This window comes from Erithacus rubecula (genome assembly GCF_903797595.1).
Source record: "Erithacus rubecula genome assembly, chromosome: 8".
Taxonomy (NCBI): Eukaryota; Metazoa; Chordata; class Aves; order Passeriformes; family Muscicapidae; genus Erithacus; species Erithacus rubecula.
Genome location: NC_136659.1, coordinates 16,461,924 through 16,479,507, shown reverse-complemented (window position 1 = coordinate 16,479,507; position 17,584 = coordinate 16,461,924). Strand labels below are relative to the sequence as shown.

At 36.5% G+C, this 17,584-nt stretch overlaps 1 protein-coding gene across 4 annotated transcripts in view; it reads right to left on the bottom strand.

Moving 5' to 3' along the window:
- Window positions 1-4,352: 4,352 nt before the first annotated feature.
- Window positions 4,353-17,584, bottom strand: part of ATF2 (activating transcription factor 2) — a 43,781-nt gene continuing 30,549 nt past the window's right edge. For all 4 annotated transcript variants that reach the window (XM_079310356.1, XM_079310358.1, XM_079310357.1 and 1 more), the window contains 3 exons: window positions 16,450-16,656; window positions 12,323-12,428; window positions 4,353-7,006 (listed from right to left, as the gene is read on the bottom strand). In XM_079310356.1, coding sequence (XP_079166482.1) covers window positions 6,780-7,006; window positions 12,323-12,428; window positions 16,450-16,656 — 540 coding nt within the window. In that variant the 3' untranslated portion in view covers window positions 4,353-6,779. The remainder of the gene's footprint in view (window positions 7,007-12,322; window positions 12,429-16,449; window positions 16,657-17,584) is intronic.

Genomic DNA, 17,584 nt, shown 5'->3' with positions numbered 1-17,584 from the left:
TCATAACAGTGGCTAAATCAGATCCTGCTCTCATACCTGCTTGGAAAAGAGTCATTATAGAAGGAACTTTACTTCAATAAGATAAAATTAATCCTCACCTCTTCATAAAACAAGCACTAGCTTCTTTCAAGTTGTTAATGTAGAAAAGCTGCTTGAAGTCAAATACTTTATGAAATTGTGTGCTACAATACTTTAAACAACTTCATGTTGTTTTAGTAATTATATACCTGCACTTTTTTTTAAATTTAAATTTATCTTAGTACTTTTCTCTAGCAACAAAAACTGGACTAGAATAAATCAGTAGACAAGTTAAACTGAAAATTTTTAATCTGTGGAAGTTTGTAACAACTCTGACAAAGGGGTGACATTTTCTTCAATAGACAAAACCTGCGGGATTTATGCACCTCCAGAACATGCCTAAGTGCCTGACACATTATAAAGTACAGTTCCATGAAGGAGGGGTGTGTGCCCTTATCCAATTGTAGCAACAACAAAACATAAACTAGACATGAAATTACAAGAGCAGGTAAAGATCATGAGTTTCTTTCTTGACAGATCTTTGTAACAAGGAAAAGTACATAATTTCTGTAATAAACTGCTACTTAAAATATAATTGCTTCCATTCCAAGAAGCAAATGCTGTGCCACAGTGACAAATACAACCCCTGCTGTCAAATCAGAAACAGCATTCTGGTTGTGACTGGAACAGAGCTCAAGGCTCTGTGGCCAGCAACCTTCCCACACAGCATTCAAGAGTGCTGCATAATCTAGAGAAGAGAAATCAGGACTCTAAAAGTAAATCGTTAGATACAGGATAAAGAAATGTTTTATATATTCATACATTTATTCAAGTCATAAATTGTAAACTTAATAGCTTAAGGGTATTAAATAGTCAAAAAATGGGTAAGTGCTCAAAATGTCATTCAGTGAAATATACAGCATTTCCTCGGTATTTACAAGGATTATATGCTTTTTTTTTTTTTTTCCAGCAAAAATCATTAGCCCTCTGCAGCAACTCTGCTGAGAAAAAGGACAGAAAGTAAGAAAACTGAAATATTAGCCTTTTGCTTGTTTTCAAATCATAGCCAGTCTGATTATAAAGCCTCTTGGCATTTTGCAGGCAGCCAGAATGACTGTACTATACATTATATCACCTTTAAGAGCATCTTTCTCAGCACAGCATTATGAATAACAGGATATTTTTACTACTTACCTCACGTGAGGTCAAAACATTTCCAACATCACTGTAAACATCTGGAAGACACAGATCTTCACAGAATACATCTTTGTGTCAGAGGAAAGGGCTGCTGTAATTGAGCAGTGAAATGCAGCACCTTCTTGGTGAAGACATTTTCTCCCTCAGTTCCATTTTCTCAGTTTATTCAGGGCAGTTTATTTTGTTTGCTGTAAGGCAGAGGGCTCCTTCTCTCCCTGCTCATCTCCTTTTTCTCCTGATTAGAATCCCACATGTAGGACAGATATATTTTCCCATTTTCTTTTTAAACATAAGCAAATGAGTAGGCTTTTTGAAATCATTCAGTTAATAAAATGCAGCCCAGTTGTTTCTCAGAGGCAGTATTTTTGCATCCCATAATGATCTAGAACAAGTGATTCAGCTAAAGGGAGGGAAATACTATTCATGGACCATGCCAGCACTAGCTTGCAGCAAAATGAGAGCAACATTTTAGGCAGCAGGAAAAAAATAGACCTTAACTTTCATCTTTTAGGTAGCTGAACACAGCCATCAGACCAGCTTCCAGCACATTCCATCCACCGGGGCACAGATGGTGGGAAATGGAATTGTAATAGCTCCTGTTTGTACTCTGATGCATTGGGATAGCCACAGGCAAGAGTGAGAGGAGGAAAGCATGGCCACCTGCAATCCTGTTCTCTGAAAGCTCTCCCTGGCAGTGCCCTCATCCCTGAAGCTCGTATCAGCCCAGCACTGACACTCCTCCCTAAGCCAGAGGACTCTCCTTCAAGCTCCTTAATTGCAAACTGAGTTATCACCAGGCCCTGCTGCCCTGGGTGGCTGCAGATACTGCCCACTCTCTGCCCTGCTCTGTTCCTGCTCCTGGTATGAAAACAAAGAATTCCTACAAGCATGACTCCTTTTCTTTGCTTCAAGCTCTTCTGCACCTTCTATGCTTGTTATCACTTCTAGTCAGTCTATGCAGCTTATGCTACTATTTCTTTACCTATGGATTAAAAACAATAATGGTCCTTGCATAATAATTTTACAACACTTTTCTGATTAACAGTTCATCCCTGATTAAGTTACAGGCAGTTTATCTAAAAACCTCCTGTTCCTCCTCTTCCCCCCAAAAATGAGTAGGATAAAGTGCTTATAACAATACACATAATTATGGAAAATGGTAATAGAGGAGGGAAAAAGATTTTGAGCAAGGGTTAAAATACAGTAATTACAGAAACTGGATCAAGTTTATGCATCTTCTTGTTCTACTGACAGCCATGTTAATAGATGATAACTCACCTCACACTTAGAAAGTTAAAAACTCCTTTTTTTGGAAAGGGTTGCAATTTGCAGAGTTATGAAGCCATCAGCATACAAACCTGCACTCATTAGTAGTGCACAGCATCTGTAATGAAATATTTTGTGACACTCAGAAGTCCTTCCACACCCAAATCCATACCTTACAATGTATCTTAGTTTAGGAAGATGTAAATATCAAGATAACATAAACTTCTCCTATCTATTTTAGCTAAAGACAAGGTACAGATTGTGTAGAAATTCCTTTTCTGACTTATAACTTCTAGAAATGGAAGTTTACTGTAGGGGTCAACATGTCCAAGAAGAAAGCAATATGAAAAAAAAAAAGAATTCCACACTGAATATATAAGTGCTTTCTAGGGCTCATCACACAAAGAAAAATATTTTGAAGAGGAACAAAGTAAAGAAAAAGAAAGGTCATGATCCCACCTTCCATAAAGGAAGGGAGGAAAAAAAAAGTCACATTAAACCCTAAAATTAAAAGAAGTACCAATTTGAAAATTTCATAATAAAATTGTCCAAACCAACCCTACACAGTGTTACACGACACAGTTAAATAAATCATACCTGTGTTACTTTTAATACAATGGTTGAAAACAAATGCAAAGCCTACTGCAAGCCAATCTTACACTGACTGTTCTGCAGTAAATGAGCACAGTTCCAATTATGTCTCTACTGAGAGAAGCAACAGGCAGCATATAAATGCAAACAGCCTTCATTAGACACATTGTCATGAGTGTATTAATCATGTCAAGAAGCACTGCTCAAGTTTCCTTCAGTACAATTTAACATACCTTCCTTTATTAGGATGCACTTAATTTCACTATGCTTTCTCCTCATTATCATTTATGATGACCAATTAAAATGTTTGTGTCTGTCTCTAAGCAAATTACTCCTGCAATTCAGGTAGCTAAAAGCACCGATCATCCCACACTTCTGTCATCTCCTTCTCTCAGTGCAGTATCTTCCTTTGCCCAGCCTCTCTTACCATTATAAACAGGAAAAAACCCTTACTTAGACTGACTAGTTAAGAAATAAACCTGAGTCTTATTACAAGACAGACATTAGGAAGTGTGTTTGCTCTCCACCCCTCACACCCTTATCCCAAGTATCCTGGTATACAGCCTTTTGTTCCCTTGGAGTCACAAGCACAACTCAGTCAGAAAAAGAACAGAATGAAGCAAGGGAGGCCTCACACATTTTTCTCATATTGGGTTGTGTGCAGCTTCACTTTGTTTGGTCCATACATGGAACAAATGCAGACACACAGCAATTTTACCCTTTTGTTTCTTCCAAAACCTCTGTATTGGGGAGCTTTCCAAATGATAACAGAATGTGCCATTCCACGTGTGTTTCCAACATCCATAAATAAGCCCAAACGATTTTTACTATTCTAAACATCAGGCATGAGGGCATGATTTTTTCTGAACCTCTGACAACACAACTGTGAGCCATTCATTTGATTACAGCTGTTATTTCTGGCTTCATGTATACTGAAATAAGATTAAAATGACTGGAAGTTAGGTGGAAATTCTGATTACATATTGTGCTTTTGCTGTGGAACTCAGGGCAATGAGGAATGGCTCAGCAACATCTGGGATCACCAAGCTATGTTTATGAACTCATTTATCTGTGGATTACCTTGGGGTCCTGGAACTAATGATACAATGCTTGTTCCTCAGGAGCTGCTGGAGCTCAGCTGCAAAGCAATGGTATTTGACTTATTTTCTCAAGAAACATACGTGTTCTCGTTTACATAACATTACTTTGACTTTACAGTAATGACTTCCAGAAAAAAGCTGATAATTGCAAGGATGAAGAAATAAGTCTGAAGACAGTGCTGCCTTTTAGAACAATTATAATTTCATTAAAATAGGAACATAACTTAAAGATAGATTTTATTCTCTTTGATGATTTACTCATGCAAACTGCACATAAAAGAAAACAGTACAGTTTGTGAAACATGTCAAATGTAAAGACCCAGAATGCTAAGTACAGAAGTAGTGTGACAACGTCTCAAAACGGAATCCATGGTAGTACGGCTAATACCTTTTCTCTATTTGCTGAACACAGATTTTAATGGTTCTTTTTCCAGCCCCACTGTTAAATTAACTGTTTACACATCTCCTATACACATATGTAGACTTATTTTACAAGCGCAACAGTTTTGTTATAAAAAAACTCCACTTATATGATTTAAAAGCCTTTGTGTTTAGGAGAGCAAATTATAGTATAATCAATGAGGCAGCATCTAGCCCACCAAAACTACAATGAAAAGTGACTGTAGAGCTTTCTTGCAGAATTTGTATTTTGTGCCTTTGCAATTCGTTTCTTTCTCACCAGAGGTCCATTGTATTTAACCATCCTGAAAACGTTCAGTAACTATTACAGCTTTTTATCTTGAAATTGGGAAAGTAAGACTTTTAAACACATGAGGTTATCAACACAACTTTCTTAGTTTTAAAATACAAAATATTTAGAATCCCTAATATTTTCATGCTTAAAGCCCTGCAATGATACATATATGACTTAGATACTTCTTTGTCCAGTTTTCATTACAGTATGGTTGTATATATATTGCAGAAATTATATTTTCCTGTGGATCAGTTACATTTTTAGATTTAAAACTGAACCAAATAGAAATTTGATGGCACTGACACTTAAAAACGCATGGTATAGTGTGGAGAAGGAAAAGCAAATGAACTACACAACCCATTATAAATGCATTAAATCTTTGTTATATACATAATGGAATCCTGCTTTACTGCCAGTTGCTACTATGCATCTGTTTTTGCTATTATACAAAGTTTTCCGACCTGAAAGCACACATCTACTTTTTTTAAAACAACTTAATCTATTGTAAAATATTGTACTGTATTTTGAACATGAGTACAGAATCAAAATAGATAATGGCACATTTAAAAAACTCAATATCCTACAGATGATTGGATAATGAGAAAAAGTGTACCTACAATCATCTCATCAGAAACAAACTACATCATGGAATGTTAGTTATCCAAGTTCGCACAGTAAATAACATTTTAAAACTGCAATCACCTATCAGCCAGCATCACATTGAAGGCATCTTTAAACATTCAAGCAAAAGACTGCTGGCATTAACTACTGAACCATTCTCACACACACACCACACACACCACATTATAATTACATTGTTTCCAAGATACGGTAGATACTGATTTTTTTTTCCACGAGAAAGGTATCAAAATTTTTGCTACTAAAAGATGACAGTGCTTACACAAGAATTAAGTACAAGTTAGCTTGCAAATACAAGACAATGACAAAAAAAAAAAAAAAGTCGAGTTGTCTGAATAAGGATTTTAGGCTTTTCTGGCATTCAAAACCATGAGTAAACTCCTTAGTCTGCGACTCAAAAATCCACAAAATATCAACCTACTTTGGAATACCAAGTATTCCATATCTGATAACCCTGTATTTTACAATATGCTTACTGGTTTCAGCCTTGCAACAAGGGGTGGTTATAGATATCTATTCTGACTGGAGAATTAAAGCTCTCCTCCTACCAGAATCAAGTGTTGGAGTGGGAAAAAACCCACCTGATATCAATTAAAAAAAAAAAAAATCAAATCTATTTAGTAATGATCCTCATCTAGGATTGGTATGTGCATAAGTACTGTATGTCATATACTGTACTGGCCCTATTAAACAAATTAAAAACCCCAACAGTTAAAAGCCAACCAAAATGCTATACATAAAAAACCCAAACGTTTTTCTTCCAATGTTCTTCCTCTCATAATGTGCAAAACAACAAAAAGGCAAAAAGACTAAAAGCAAATTTACTGTTACTGTCTTTCTCTTGCCTAGTGCTTTATGACCTTGCTAGCTTTACAAAGTCAATAGGGACTATGCAGAACTTTGGTATAAAAATGTCACATAATATTCCTATCACAGTCTTGGGGATGACCTTCAGTAATTCACCCCAATGTTTGTTAAAATAATACCAAATTAAAAATGAAATAAACCACATCGTACTGTACACACACTTTACACATTAAGCACAAAAAATAACTAGTAAAACTAATACTTAAAAAAAAAAAAAAAAGTCTTTTGCAAAGAGACTAGAACTGGTGTTCTGTCTTTTCTCCACCTGCCAATCGTTAAAGCCAAATTTAAGCTGGATTTTTAAAAATCAACAATTTGAAGCTACAATTTCTCCTAGATGGAGACTGGTCTGTTGTTGGTTTCCCTTTAAAGTCACAGGTGTGTATCTAAGGAACCGATGTTTCTAATCAACTTCCCGAGGGCTGTGCCTGGGCGGGCGGCGCCAGCCCCATCTGGGAGAGCGCGGGCTCCGTGCTCTGGTCCGCCATCTGCGCCAGCACCGAGGTGGCCACGGCCTCGGCCTTGGAGGTGGAGCTGACGCCGTTGGAGGTGCTGACGGAGCTGTGCTGGATCGCCTCGGCGTGCGGGCTGCTGGGCACCGAGATGTCCTCCGAGCTGTCGTCCTTGTCTGCGGCTGAACACAACAGGCAGTTACTCGGCCCTGCGGGGCGCGCCTCCCACCCCACTCACAGCAGCCCCCCCAGAGCGCTGCTCCCCGGATTGCAAACCAGCTGACTGCCATTCTTTAAAATAAAATGCTACTGGGTAAGCAGAAAAACCGGACTGCAGCATGGACCATTCAGGAAATTAGATAATTTTCACATCTTCAAAGCCATGATTAAAATTTCCTGCCTAGGAAATCAGCCAGTGGGTACTATGCCTAATTCTAATGATGCGTGTTCGCATCAGTAAGCATTATTCACAGACTAAAAAATGCTATTTATTGTGACTGCTTAGTAATCAAACAAGAATAATCCTACTCTCAGTAATAAATATTTGTGATCGTGAATAAGACATCTGAAAAAATAAAACTTACACTGTTATATTTACTGTACAATATTTATATAAGTTTCCAGCCCCCATTCTTTTAACAGAATGAAGTTCCACAACTTTACAAATGCCTCTCCACAGGTTTTAAAATTGTTAAAACTGTTGTTAAAAATACTTTTGGAGTATTTCAGGTGTTCTCCACAAAACCAAAGTGAACTAGCCACAGAATTACATTGTTTTTTCCCATGACAGAGGGTAAGCAGGTTAAAAAAAGTTGTCACTGAGCAAAACTAGAATTTCCAAAATGATAATGACTTAAAATGTCCATCTTGCACAGACATTCTAGTCATGCTAAAATCATTGTTTTCTTCAGAGCTGCAGAAATTAGCCAAGGCATTATGCAAACACTGCCAAACTAAAAGCTGAGTTCAAAAGTAAAACACTAAGAACAGAAAATTATCCTGTTTTTCACTCAAAATTAGAAATATTAATGCTGAATTTCACTATAACTTTTTTGGTATCACTTTGTGCTACTTCATGTTTGCAAGTACTTTTCACTGACCCAAACCAGTACCTAGGTGGAATACTGGAATTCCTTTTTAAACTGCTACTGACTATCATGATACAAGCATAGCCAGAAGCAGGTAGGAACTATTGCTTGGTACAAAGCAATGGAACAAAGCTTGATCTTCTCTAGTCCTGTGTTTGCAATCCCTTTTGGATTTGCTTGAGATTGGCCTGCAAGTTCAGGAGTGTCTCAGAGAAATGATGGGAAAGGACAACACTAACATTAGGAGACAATTAATGCTGTGATATCATGTCCTCATTTCCACACAGGCTAATAGCAGCAACTAAAAGGAACATTAAGTGTCAAAAACCAATAATGAATTCAAGTTTATGTTTTACTGAGGTTTATATGACATGCTAGAAAGAAAATTTACTAACTTAGCAAGTCAAGACTCCAATACAAAGATCTTTGAGTATCCCTATGCATATTAAGAACAAATTCCTCTTCAAAGCTTGAGAACAACTGTTCTACTATTGACTGCCTCTAGAAAAGAATGGTAAGGTCAAAAAGTCTGGGAAAGCAAGGAAACTGCTCTATTTTTTTTTCTAAGAAGTACTGCCTACAGGAGCAAGGAGGCAATCTCCTACAACTCTACTAAAAGAGCATGGATGTAATAGCTTGAAAGTTAGAATGCTCTTACCCGCAACGCCAACAGTTTTACAGATCCTGCACTCATTCAAAAATAGATCTTTCAAACATTAAAGGAGAGGGATACTGATGACACTGAACTAGATCTGCTGACAAGTGCTGCATATCCAAAGGCTTCATAATAATTGTATACAGCAAGTGCCAGAAAATTAAGGTATTTCCAAAAGGCATTTCTGAACCTTAGAAGAGATTGCCCATTCAAGAACAGAAATAATATGAACAAGTGTCAGTTCAGTTGGAAGTATGCAACAGGATGTCACCTTTACCATACCTCAAGACTTACAAGATCTCATGCAAAAACAAGCAAGAAGGAACACATATAACCTTCGTTAAAAATAGAAACTCTAGTGCCACTTCCTGAAAAATACTCCATTACTAATTATGAGAGCAGCATTTTTCTCCTCAGACAGAATGAAATGGCAGAAAGTAGGATGAGTATCAAATACAGTCCCTCTGCTGTAACACCTGCTCCTCCTCTTCAGAGGTGCTGTTATTCTCCTATGAATCTCCATCTGTCAGCTTCTTTTGCTGATTCCCAATATCTGTGTTGTCCAAAACCTCCTCATTCTCAATAAAAATGGTTAGTTTTAAATGTTATGAGACAGAGATAAAGAAGTTGTTAAAGTAGATCACTATCTTTCAGCCAGAGAAGGAAGATCTTATGTTCTGTCTCCCTTGACATGTGGTTCTTAACTCAAAAGAAATGTCTGTATTAATATCATGGTGGTAAAGAACATGAGAAAGGCTTGGTTTTCTGACTTTGATGGGCTCTGGAAGATCCTATAAGCAATGTAAGGAACAGTTATGAGTACAGAGATGACCACCAATGTACAAGAGCAGTGATCATATCAAAGAGCAGATAAACAAACACGCTGTGCTGAAGACACAAAAATACACAATTCAGGTGTTTTCAGATGCCAGGGGCCAGACAGCAGACAGATGACTACACAACTACATTTGGAGCAGCCAAACATTGCTGCTATTTGCTTCTTACCAGCAGTATTGATAGGCATTGCTTACCAACAGCTTTCAGTAAGGCAAGCAAACAAAGAGGGAGGGATTTCAGGAAGAAAAAATACCCACCTACACCAAAACAGGAGTGAGTACACAAACACTGACATGATCCTGAATTCCTTCCATTCCCCTGATAATCACTAACAAGGAAGAAGCCCCATGGTAATTCTGATCAGGCCATTCAGGGACTACAGAGGGACCTAAGGCTAGAAATGCTTTTTCCAGGGAGCTGTTTTTGTGAATATCCCCTGCAGGCACTGAGAAACCATTGCCTGTCCAGAACAGGCTGCAGGAACACAGTGGTTTGAGAGGTTCAAATCACTCAAGGTCAGAAACTGGTTAATCACCTTCTGTCTTCCTTTTTAAAACTAGCTACAGAAAGAACACAAATACCCCCCATTTAATGCTCCTCACACCACAGCCTCTATTTATCTTCTATTATATTCTGTTTTGAACAGATGCTCTTAAATATTACAATGTTCTTTTAAAAAATATGAAAAAAACCTAAAAAACTCCTTCTGCCTTTAAAAAAACACAAACCTCTGAACATCACAACACATTTGCTTCTCACTAGTTTTCACCTTTGTCCTACAACAAGCCCAGAAAAATCCTAACAAAATTCAGGATTTTGGAAATTTTAGAAATTATCTAGTATAGAAGATAACAAGAAAAATAAATGAACAGCATCTAGATTTCTTGTATAAATTTTCCCACCATAGCTGAAGATGCAGCCAGAACCAACAACATGTCTCTCTGGAAAATAAAAAAGTTTAATCTGGCTGAGTTTTTTGGAGGCTGACTCAAAGCACAATATACATTTTCCTGGTTTCTCTGTCCAGATGACATCCTCTTTTGAAGCAGGCACAAGACTCAAAATAAGGAAACAATTTTAGAAGAAAGAACTGAGAAAAAACTGTGCCTGAGAAATACAAAAGATCTTAAAAGATATGTAAAAGTAAGGGCCAAGGGTCAGGTTATTTTTTCCTATTTAAGAGCATAATATATGAAATCAAATTCTGGACTTGGCTGTTAAAATGTGCACTATGCAGTGCACAATACTCAGCACTACAGGAGTTCTTTAAGCTGGGGTCTTCAATTTCTTCTTTTAGGTCTGATTTATTTTGTATTCTTCACTAAATCAGAAGCATTATAGTCTTTTACTGAGGGCTGAAAACAAGCACTACTAGACAGGCCATTCACTAATCCTTCAACAAAGAAATCCTTGGCATGGAATCACTTTGACAATTTATAACTTAAAATGAAATATTTTACATCCCAATTCAGGAACATGAATCCTCAAAACATCAAAATTCAAGAAACCTACAGTGTTTTGTTTTTTGTTTTGTTTTTTTGTTGTTAAAAACCTTGCATGCATAATGCTATCCCCTAGTAGCTTCTGTATGAAATTATGTTGTTCTGTCAGATGGGAGCCATTATGGCCTCATCCCTGCAGCAATCATTGTTAATATAAATCCCAAACGTATTTCTATACTGTTCCAATTTACTCCAAGATGCTATTTTCTGTCTTGTCAAAATGACTGGAGATCAAAGGACCAAGATTTATAAGCTCAAAACTGACAAAATCAGTATTCTAAATATATATGGCAATACAGAGTTGCTAAATCTCCTGAATCTTTTAAATTAAAAAATATTGCCCATTCTGATGAAATTGCTTACAATGACTACAAGTAAAGATGGTGGCTATTAAGTTTTATCGCAAGCACCTGAGGATCTGTTTGCATGCAGTACAAAATGTTCCTTTATTCTCCTGAATTACTGACACTGGCAAATTAAAATGAAGTGGCTACATATGGCAGAAACAATCTTCACATTTACAAATATCTTGAAATATCACTAAATCATAAAAACGAAAGCTGTGGGTTATATATTATGAATGTTGCCTAATGCATTCCCAGCTCAGTTATTTGTAACAAATTTGTGTACAATGGACAAAATTGGCCATTTATTCTACAGCAGCAGCAGCTGGTTCTGGCACTGTGTATCACAGCCAAAAAGGAAGCTACAAGTCAGGAAAGCATAATTAACCTTTAAAATGCTGGAAGGATGAAAAGTCAACAGAACAACTTAAAATAAAAATAAGGATTAGAAAATACTGGTATTGACAGTGTCACTATTCCCCTCAATATTAGAACTGTTTTTAAAAACACCCTCTCTATAGAAAAGCAGTCACTTAATGTGGATATCAAAACAATCTAGAAGACATTGTACAGTAGGAGCCATGAACCTGCATCTGATTATTTTAATGGCTTGGCTGATCCTGGATGTTATGGTAAATGAGGACAGCTGCTATAGTACCTCTACTGGAATCTAATTACAATGAAGGGAAAACACCCACAAGGACCTTTCACTGTATTAGGCTACAATAAAGTATAAAAAATGGTTTATCGTGTGCTCTTAATACTTCGATTATATTTTCCAAAGCAAGTGTAGCAATTGCTAGTCCTTAAATGGTAATTATCATATGCATTCATCAAACCAACATAAACCTTCCAATGCTATGCAACAATTCCATTTTGACTTAAACATGTGTTTTAAAATATCATGTATTAATTCCTGTCTTCCAATAACTTCAAGATTATATAAAAAAGATCTTTAATGCAGTATATGTAGTATTAGAACTGCACTTCTCAATTTTAATGCTCATTCAGTTCATTTTGGCAGTATTTCATTGATGCAGCCTCAGGCTACAGGTAATAGAACATTACTCACTATGATAGCCAGATTTCTTCTGCATGGCAGTTACAGGGCAATCTTTATGAGCCAGAAGAAGCTGTTTCAGCTGTGCCACTTCATTTCTCAGCAGGGTGACTTCATTCTAAAGGAGAAGAAAGTTATGTACTTTACCAGGCTCAAACTACACACGTTTTGAAGGTAAGCATTAAGTTTTATAGGATTTTCAGTTGTTCATTTAGGGGTTGCTGAAATACAGTAAGTTTCCATTCAGTATATATTGCAAATATGTATATATTTGTTTTGTCCTAGAAAATGCAAATATTAGCTGAAACTTGGCTAACTTTGTTACATTAACTGGGAAATGCTTGGGTCTTTTTTAAAAAAATACAACATATGTTATTCAGTTTGCAGATGCAGAGTCTACATATAGTCTCATTCACATGATCCAGACTCTTCTGGAAGGGCTTGTGATGAATTCTAATCAGAGGAAACCTACATTTAGCTACACACATTTTAACAGATGTCACAGCCAATGTTAAAAAAGGGAAAAATATAAAATAAAATTCAAAAAGCCAATGCAGAATAATTTTTTAGTGACTCAATTTATACTTGGACTTCAAAAAAGAAAATCTTATGTACTGTAAAATAACATTGGTTGATCTCCAGACTGATTGTTATTTTGGCAGGCATACATAAGCATGTTCTCTGAAGGAATCATTGCTAATAATGACAAAAGCCGGAGATGCCAGCTTGTGTTGCTAAAGCAGAGTGCAATGGAAGAGACAGCACCTGCAGAATCCAGTGCCTGGCTTCATTTCCACACTGTGCCTTTCCACTTTGGCTGACCTTGAGCAAGGTCACTTCACTGCTTTGTGCTCCACCTTCCCCATTTGTAAACTGGAGGACAGCAACACTCACCTTGCCTGGAAAGCAGCCTGGTGTCTAGACATGAGGAGTGCTAGGTTACTGCATTACATGTGACAATCCAAATTAAAAATGAGATGGCATTTTGATAGACCCATTTGTACTTTGTAGAGTAGAAAAATATTTATGAATCAAATTTATCTGTAATGCTTTGTGATCACCATAGCTGGACACAGTATGTGTTTTTCATGGGTTATTTTATTTTGAATGTAAATCTTTTCTACTAATACTTGAAGTTATTTCAAGTATAAGAACCTTTGCATATTATTGTAATATACCACACATAATTTAGTAAAGGCTTATGTTTATGCATTTAGGAGCAAATTAAAGAAAAAAGCCTATAGAAGAAAACTGGATTGCATCTGAAATTATCTGCAAAATAAACTACAAGAAAGTCAACCTATTTACTTGCAAGCAAGAAATAAGGCAATGCACTCAAGAGATGAGATGAATTACAAGTTAAAGGTTTCCAAAAGAACAAAATTCTTCCAAACAGAACTTACAAGGTTTAATTACACAAAGTAACTAAAATATCAGACTGGTCAAAGAAAAGCTCTCGTTTTGTGTCCTCTCTCTTCATCTAGAAGACAACAAATTGCAAACCTTTATACCTGCAAAATCCTCTTAAGGTCTCCTTTTCTAGTCAGCCCTTTTATGTGTAGAATACCCTTTGGAAACTTCTTATTAAAAGCAAAAGCTGAAAGATGCCAAAAATCTGACTTCACAGACATTTATAATGAAAGAAAAACGTGACTGCAAACAAAAAGGTTTGCAACCAAAGAAACCCAACCAAAAGCTCCACAAATTCTCTACCAGGTGGCATTACATGTCCTGAAACCTTAGGCTGTTAAGAAAGCCTCCAGCTCTGTCTGCCCTTAGTTCACCATGTAATTTACTGAGGAGCCACAAATCTTGATACCACGCAGGCAGCTGAACAGAATTGACACAGGTTGGGTAGAAAAAAACCACACTGATGTAGTTTTGAGACACTTGATAACCTACAGAAGCAACAGTGTCCAAGACTATGAATTATAGTTCTGTTAGTTCAAAGGAACTCTGGCAGTGAGGAAAAAATTTGCAGAAATTTTCTATCTTGCCTCCCATATTTTAAGGAATAACTTTGTATACAAACAGCACATGTAAGTATGAAGTTCTTAATCTGTGGAAGTAAGATTATATGTTTATGAAAAATTTCTATAACACAGTTTATAGATCAATGTCATCTGTTTTAAAAATATTAAGACTGCTGCTAGCATAAATACAAAAGGCAAGTACATTATCTTACATTAAAGCAAACTTGAAAACCATGGATCAGCCTTCCCATATAAAAGAGACTGAGGTAATCTCTAGAACAATGGTAGCTGTATATTCCATAACAAGAACACTTGTGCCAACAGTACAATGCACACACCACTCTTGACACTAGAACAGAGTTCTGTCTGCTAGACACATGGATGGGGAATGCTACTGAAAGGCAATCTATAGTTGCCATTTATGTATTACCAGTAAGAACTGCATTAAGGGAAAACTCCAAACTTATTAAATTTTCTATTAAATATAAAGTAAGTAATCATGGGTCATTACTGCCCACTCTGCTGATCAGCTGTGTTAGCCTGTTGTTATTATTATGGAAATATAGGGTTGATTAATGTTTTCACATAAAGTACAGTGTAATTACTTCTCTGATATCAAATTTTCTTTTCAAGTTATTCTGTTCTTTACAGTTAACAGTTTTGCTTTTACTAAGACTGTAAGAAAATCTCTCTTGAATTCACTATTACTGAATTAACACTTGGAAACCTTTTGTTAATGGCACTTACATGATTTTTATGTTAAAAACTTGGTATGCAAATGTGAAAAGCAGTTCACATGATAACAAACTACTTTCACTAAAGAACTGAATTACATCTGATTGTTTTCATTCTTCTTTACTCCCTTCTTTGATTATTTAAGCCACAGTGCTATATATAATTATGTAATTAATGGACTTCATTGAGGACTGTGCATTAAATGACACTGTGAACAGCTTTGTGAAGAATACGTATTTGCAAGAAATTTAACTCATGCTTGTGCAGAGTGTCATGATTCTTGGAACACAGGAAACCATTTCACAGTGTGTGCCTAGGTAGTAATCTTTTACATTTCAGGGTCTGGGATGCTGAGTATTTTTAAAGATGTGAATATGAAGATGACTGATACACTGTATTTCTGATTACATGATAAAAGATAACCTCAACATGCCCTACTTTCCTGTTGATCAAATTGTGATGTTTTCTATACTAAGCAGCATGAGAGGTGAGTTCTCATAGGTAGATGATGATCTGTGAATTTGACTCAGTGAACAGCTCTGATGAAGAAAAACAAGTGACTTTTTAACAGATCAAAATACATCTCACTAAATTTTCTAAATTAATGCTTCATTTAGGAATTACATAGTTTTTCCTTTCAACAACTTTCAAAATGAAGCTTTTAGACTTTTATTTTGAAAACAGTAATTTGTGCCAATTTTTTACATGCTGCTGGAAAACACTAGGAAAGTATGCTTTAACATTTAATAGTAGTTTAAACAAAAGGATCATGGACTGTTCTACAGGGGAAAGTACTTTCACATGACAACTTTCTGAGATCAGATGAGGTGGAAAAGTGACCTGCAACATACACTGGCCCTACCCTCTTACAGCATACTTCATCTCTATAGGATATAGGTGGCAGTGGTAAAAGCTTGCACTGCCACTGTCATATACCCATTCTGTGAACAAAAGAAGCCTTCAGTATCCACTGATGTCAACCTGGCACCTCCCATGAGCATTACATTCACTTTAAAAGAAAAAAAGTGAAGTTAAAAAGAACCAAAGGAAGTCCAAAACCTACTCAAATAAGCCAGGCTGTGATACAAATTAAGAGCAAGATGTGTTAAAGGTAAAACAATACTTTTCTCCTAAGGGTTTATTCCAACTCATCTTGTCATCTTAGTTTAGTATCATAGTCTGACAGGTCCTTCAAATGGAACAAAGGATAGAAGGGTATGATCCTTAAATTTACACATCTTGAAACATGCTCTTATCCTTTAATTTTACTGCTATATGCAACTAGTTCTGAATTTTAACCCTGAGCTAAGCCATCAGTTATAAAACCATTTCTGTTTCAGATTTCATGCAAAGTTTTAAGCTCCACTGATCAAGGATCACTATGTAAGAACAAAAAAACTTACTAATTTTTCCTCAAAATAAAAAGCATACCTGTAACTGTCCATTTAGTGAGCTCAGGTCCTCAGCTTTCTTCTCCAATGACTGCACCCAGACTTTCCGTTTCTGCCGGCAGCGGGAAGCAGCAGCCCGGTTCCTCTCCAGGAACTTTCTCCGTTTCTCATCAGGGTCTTCGTTGGCAGCTCTTCTTCGCCGACCGCCTGGATTTGGTGTTTGTGGCGTAGGCTGAGCTGGTGATGCCTGCAAACAGCCATGACTTAACCTACAGCACTGCTATAAACAGCCATCATGTCTTGAGAAAAGCACTCAGGGCATTTCTAAATGTATTCAGGTTACACGCTTTTTTTTTGAAAGCTGCATCCATTTAACTCTACAGTCATGTTTTAAAAACTTTTACCTGTACTTACACTCTTGATCATCTCACAATAATGTATTACATCCAAAATAGCTTTCAAGCTACATTTAGTGGGAAATGAATTTTCTATTTTTGATTCTTCCCACACACCTAGTCACAACTGAAAAATGACACAGTCGCTTATGCCCACTACACAGAAGCTGTTTGACAAATGCTAGCAGTGTTGAGACTCCCTGATCCCTGGATCTCCAGACAGCAATCTCCAACTCACTGATCTGCTCCCCACCACTAACAATTTCCCTTAATCCACCCACAACAGTATCAAAATACTTCTGCACTTTAAATTATATATTATACTCATTTCACAGTTGTATACAGATGCTAGACAAAGATTAAATGAAAGATACTAACAACATAATGGATCTTAAAATCCTCTAAAGAGACAAGATAGACAGAATGTAACTGTCCACATGACATTCACAGGTGCATCTCCATTCAGTCTAGCCAGCAAGAAAGTTTTATTTTTAAACTAAAATCCCCAAACATGTATCAGCTGGCATATCAATTTGGTATTACTTGTAAAGAGCTAAGAATAAAAAAACCCTGGGAACTCAAATCAGTGTTTTAAGAATGAAATACTAATTGTAAAATAAAACAATCAAACAGCAATTTTCACCTTGAAAATTCTATTATGTGATATTATGAAAATATTCTTTAAAAAAACCCCAAGGCAGTATGGGGGAACAGCAGCCTTAAGAGAGAGATCCTTTTCTTTTACGATGGGTCACTTTTTTCCCCCTCTTCTGTTCCAAA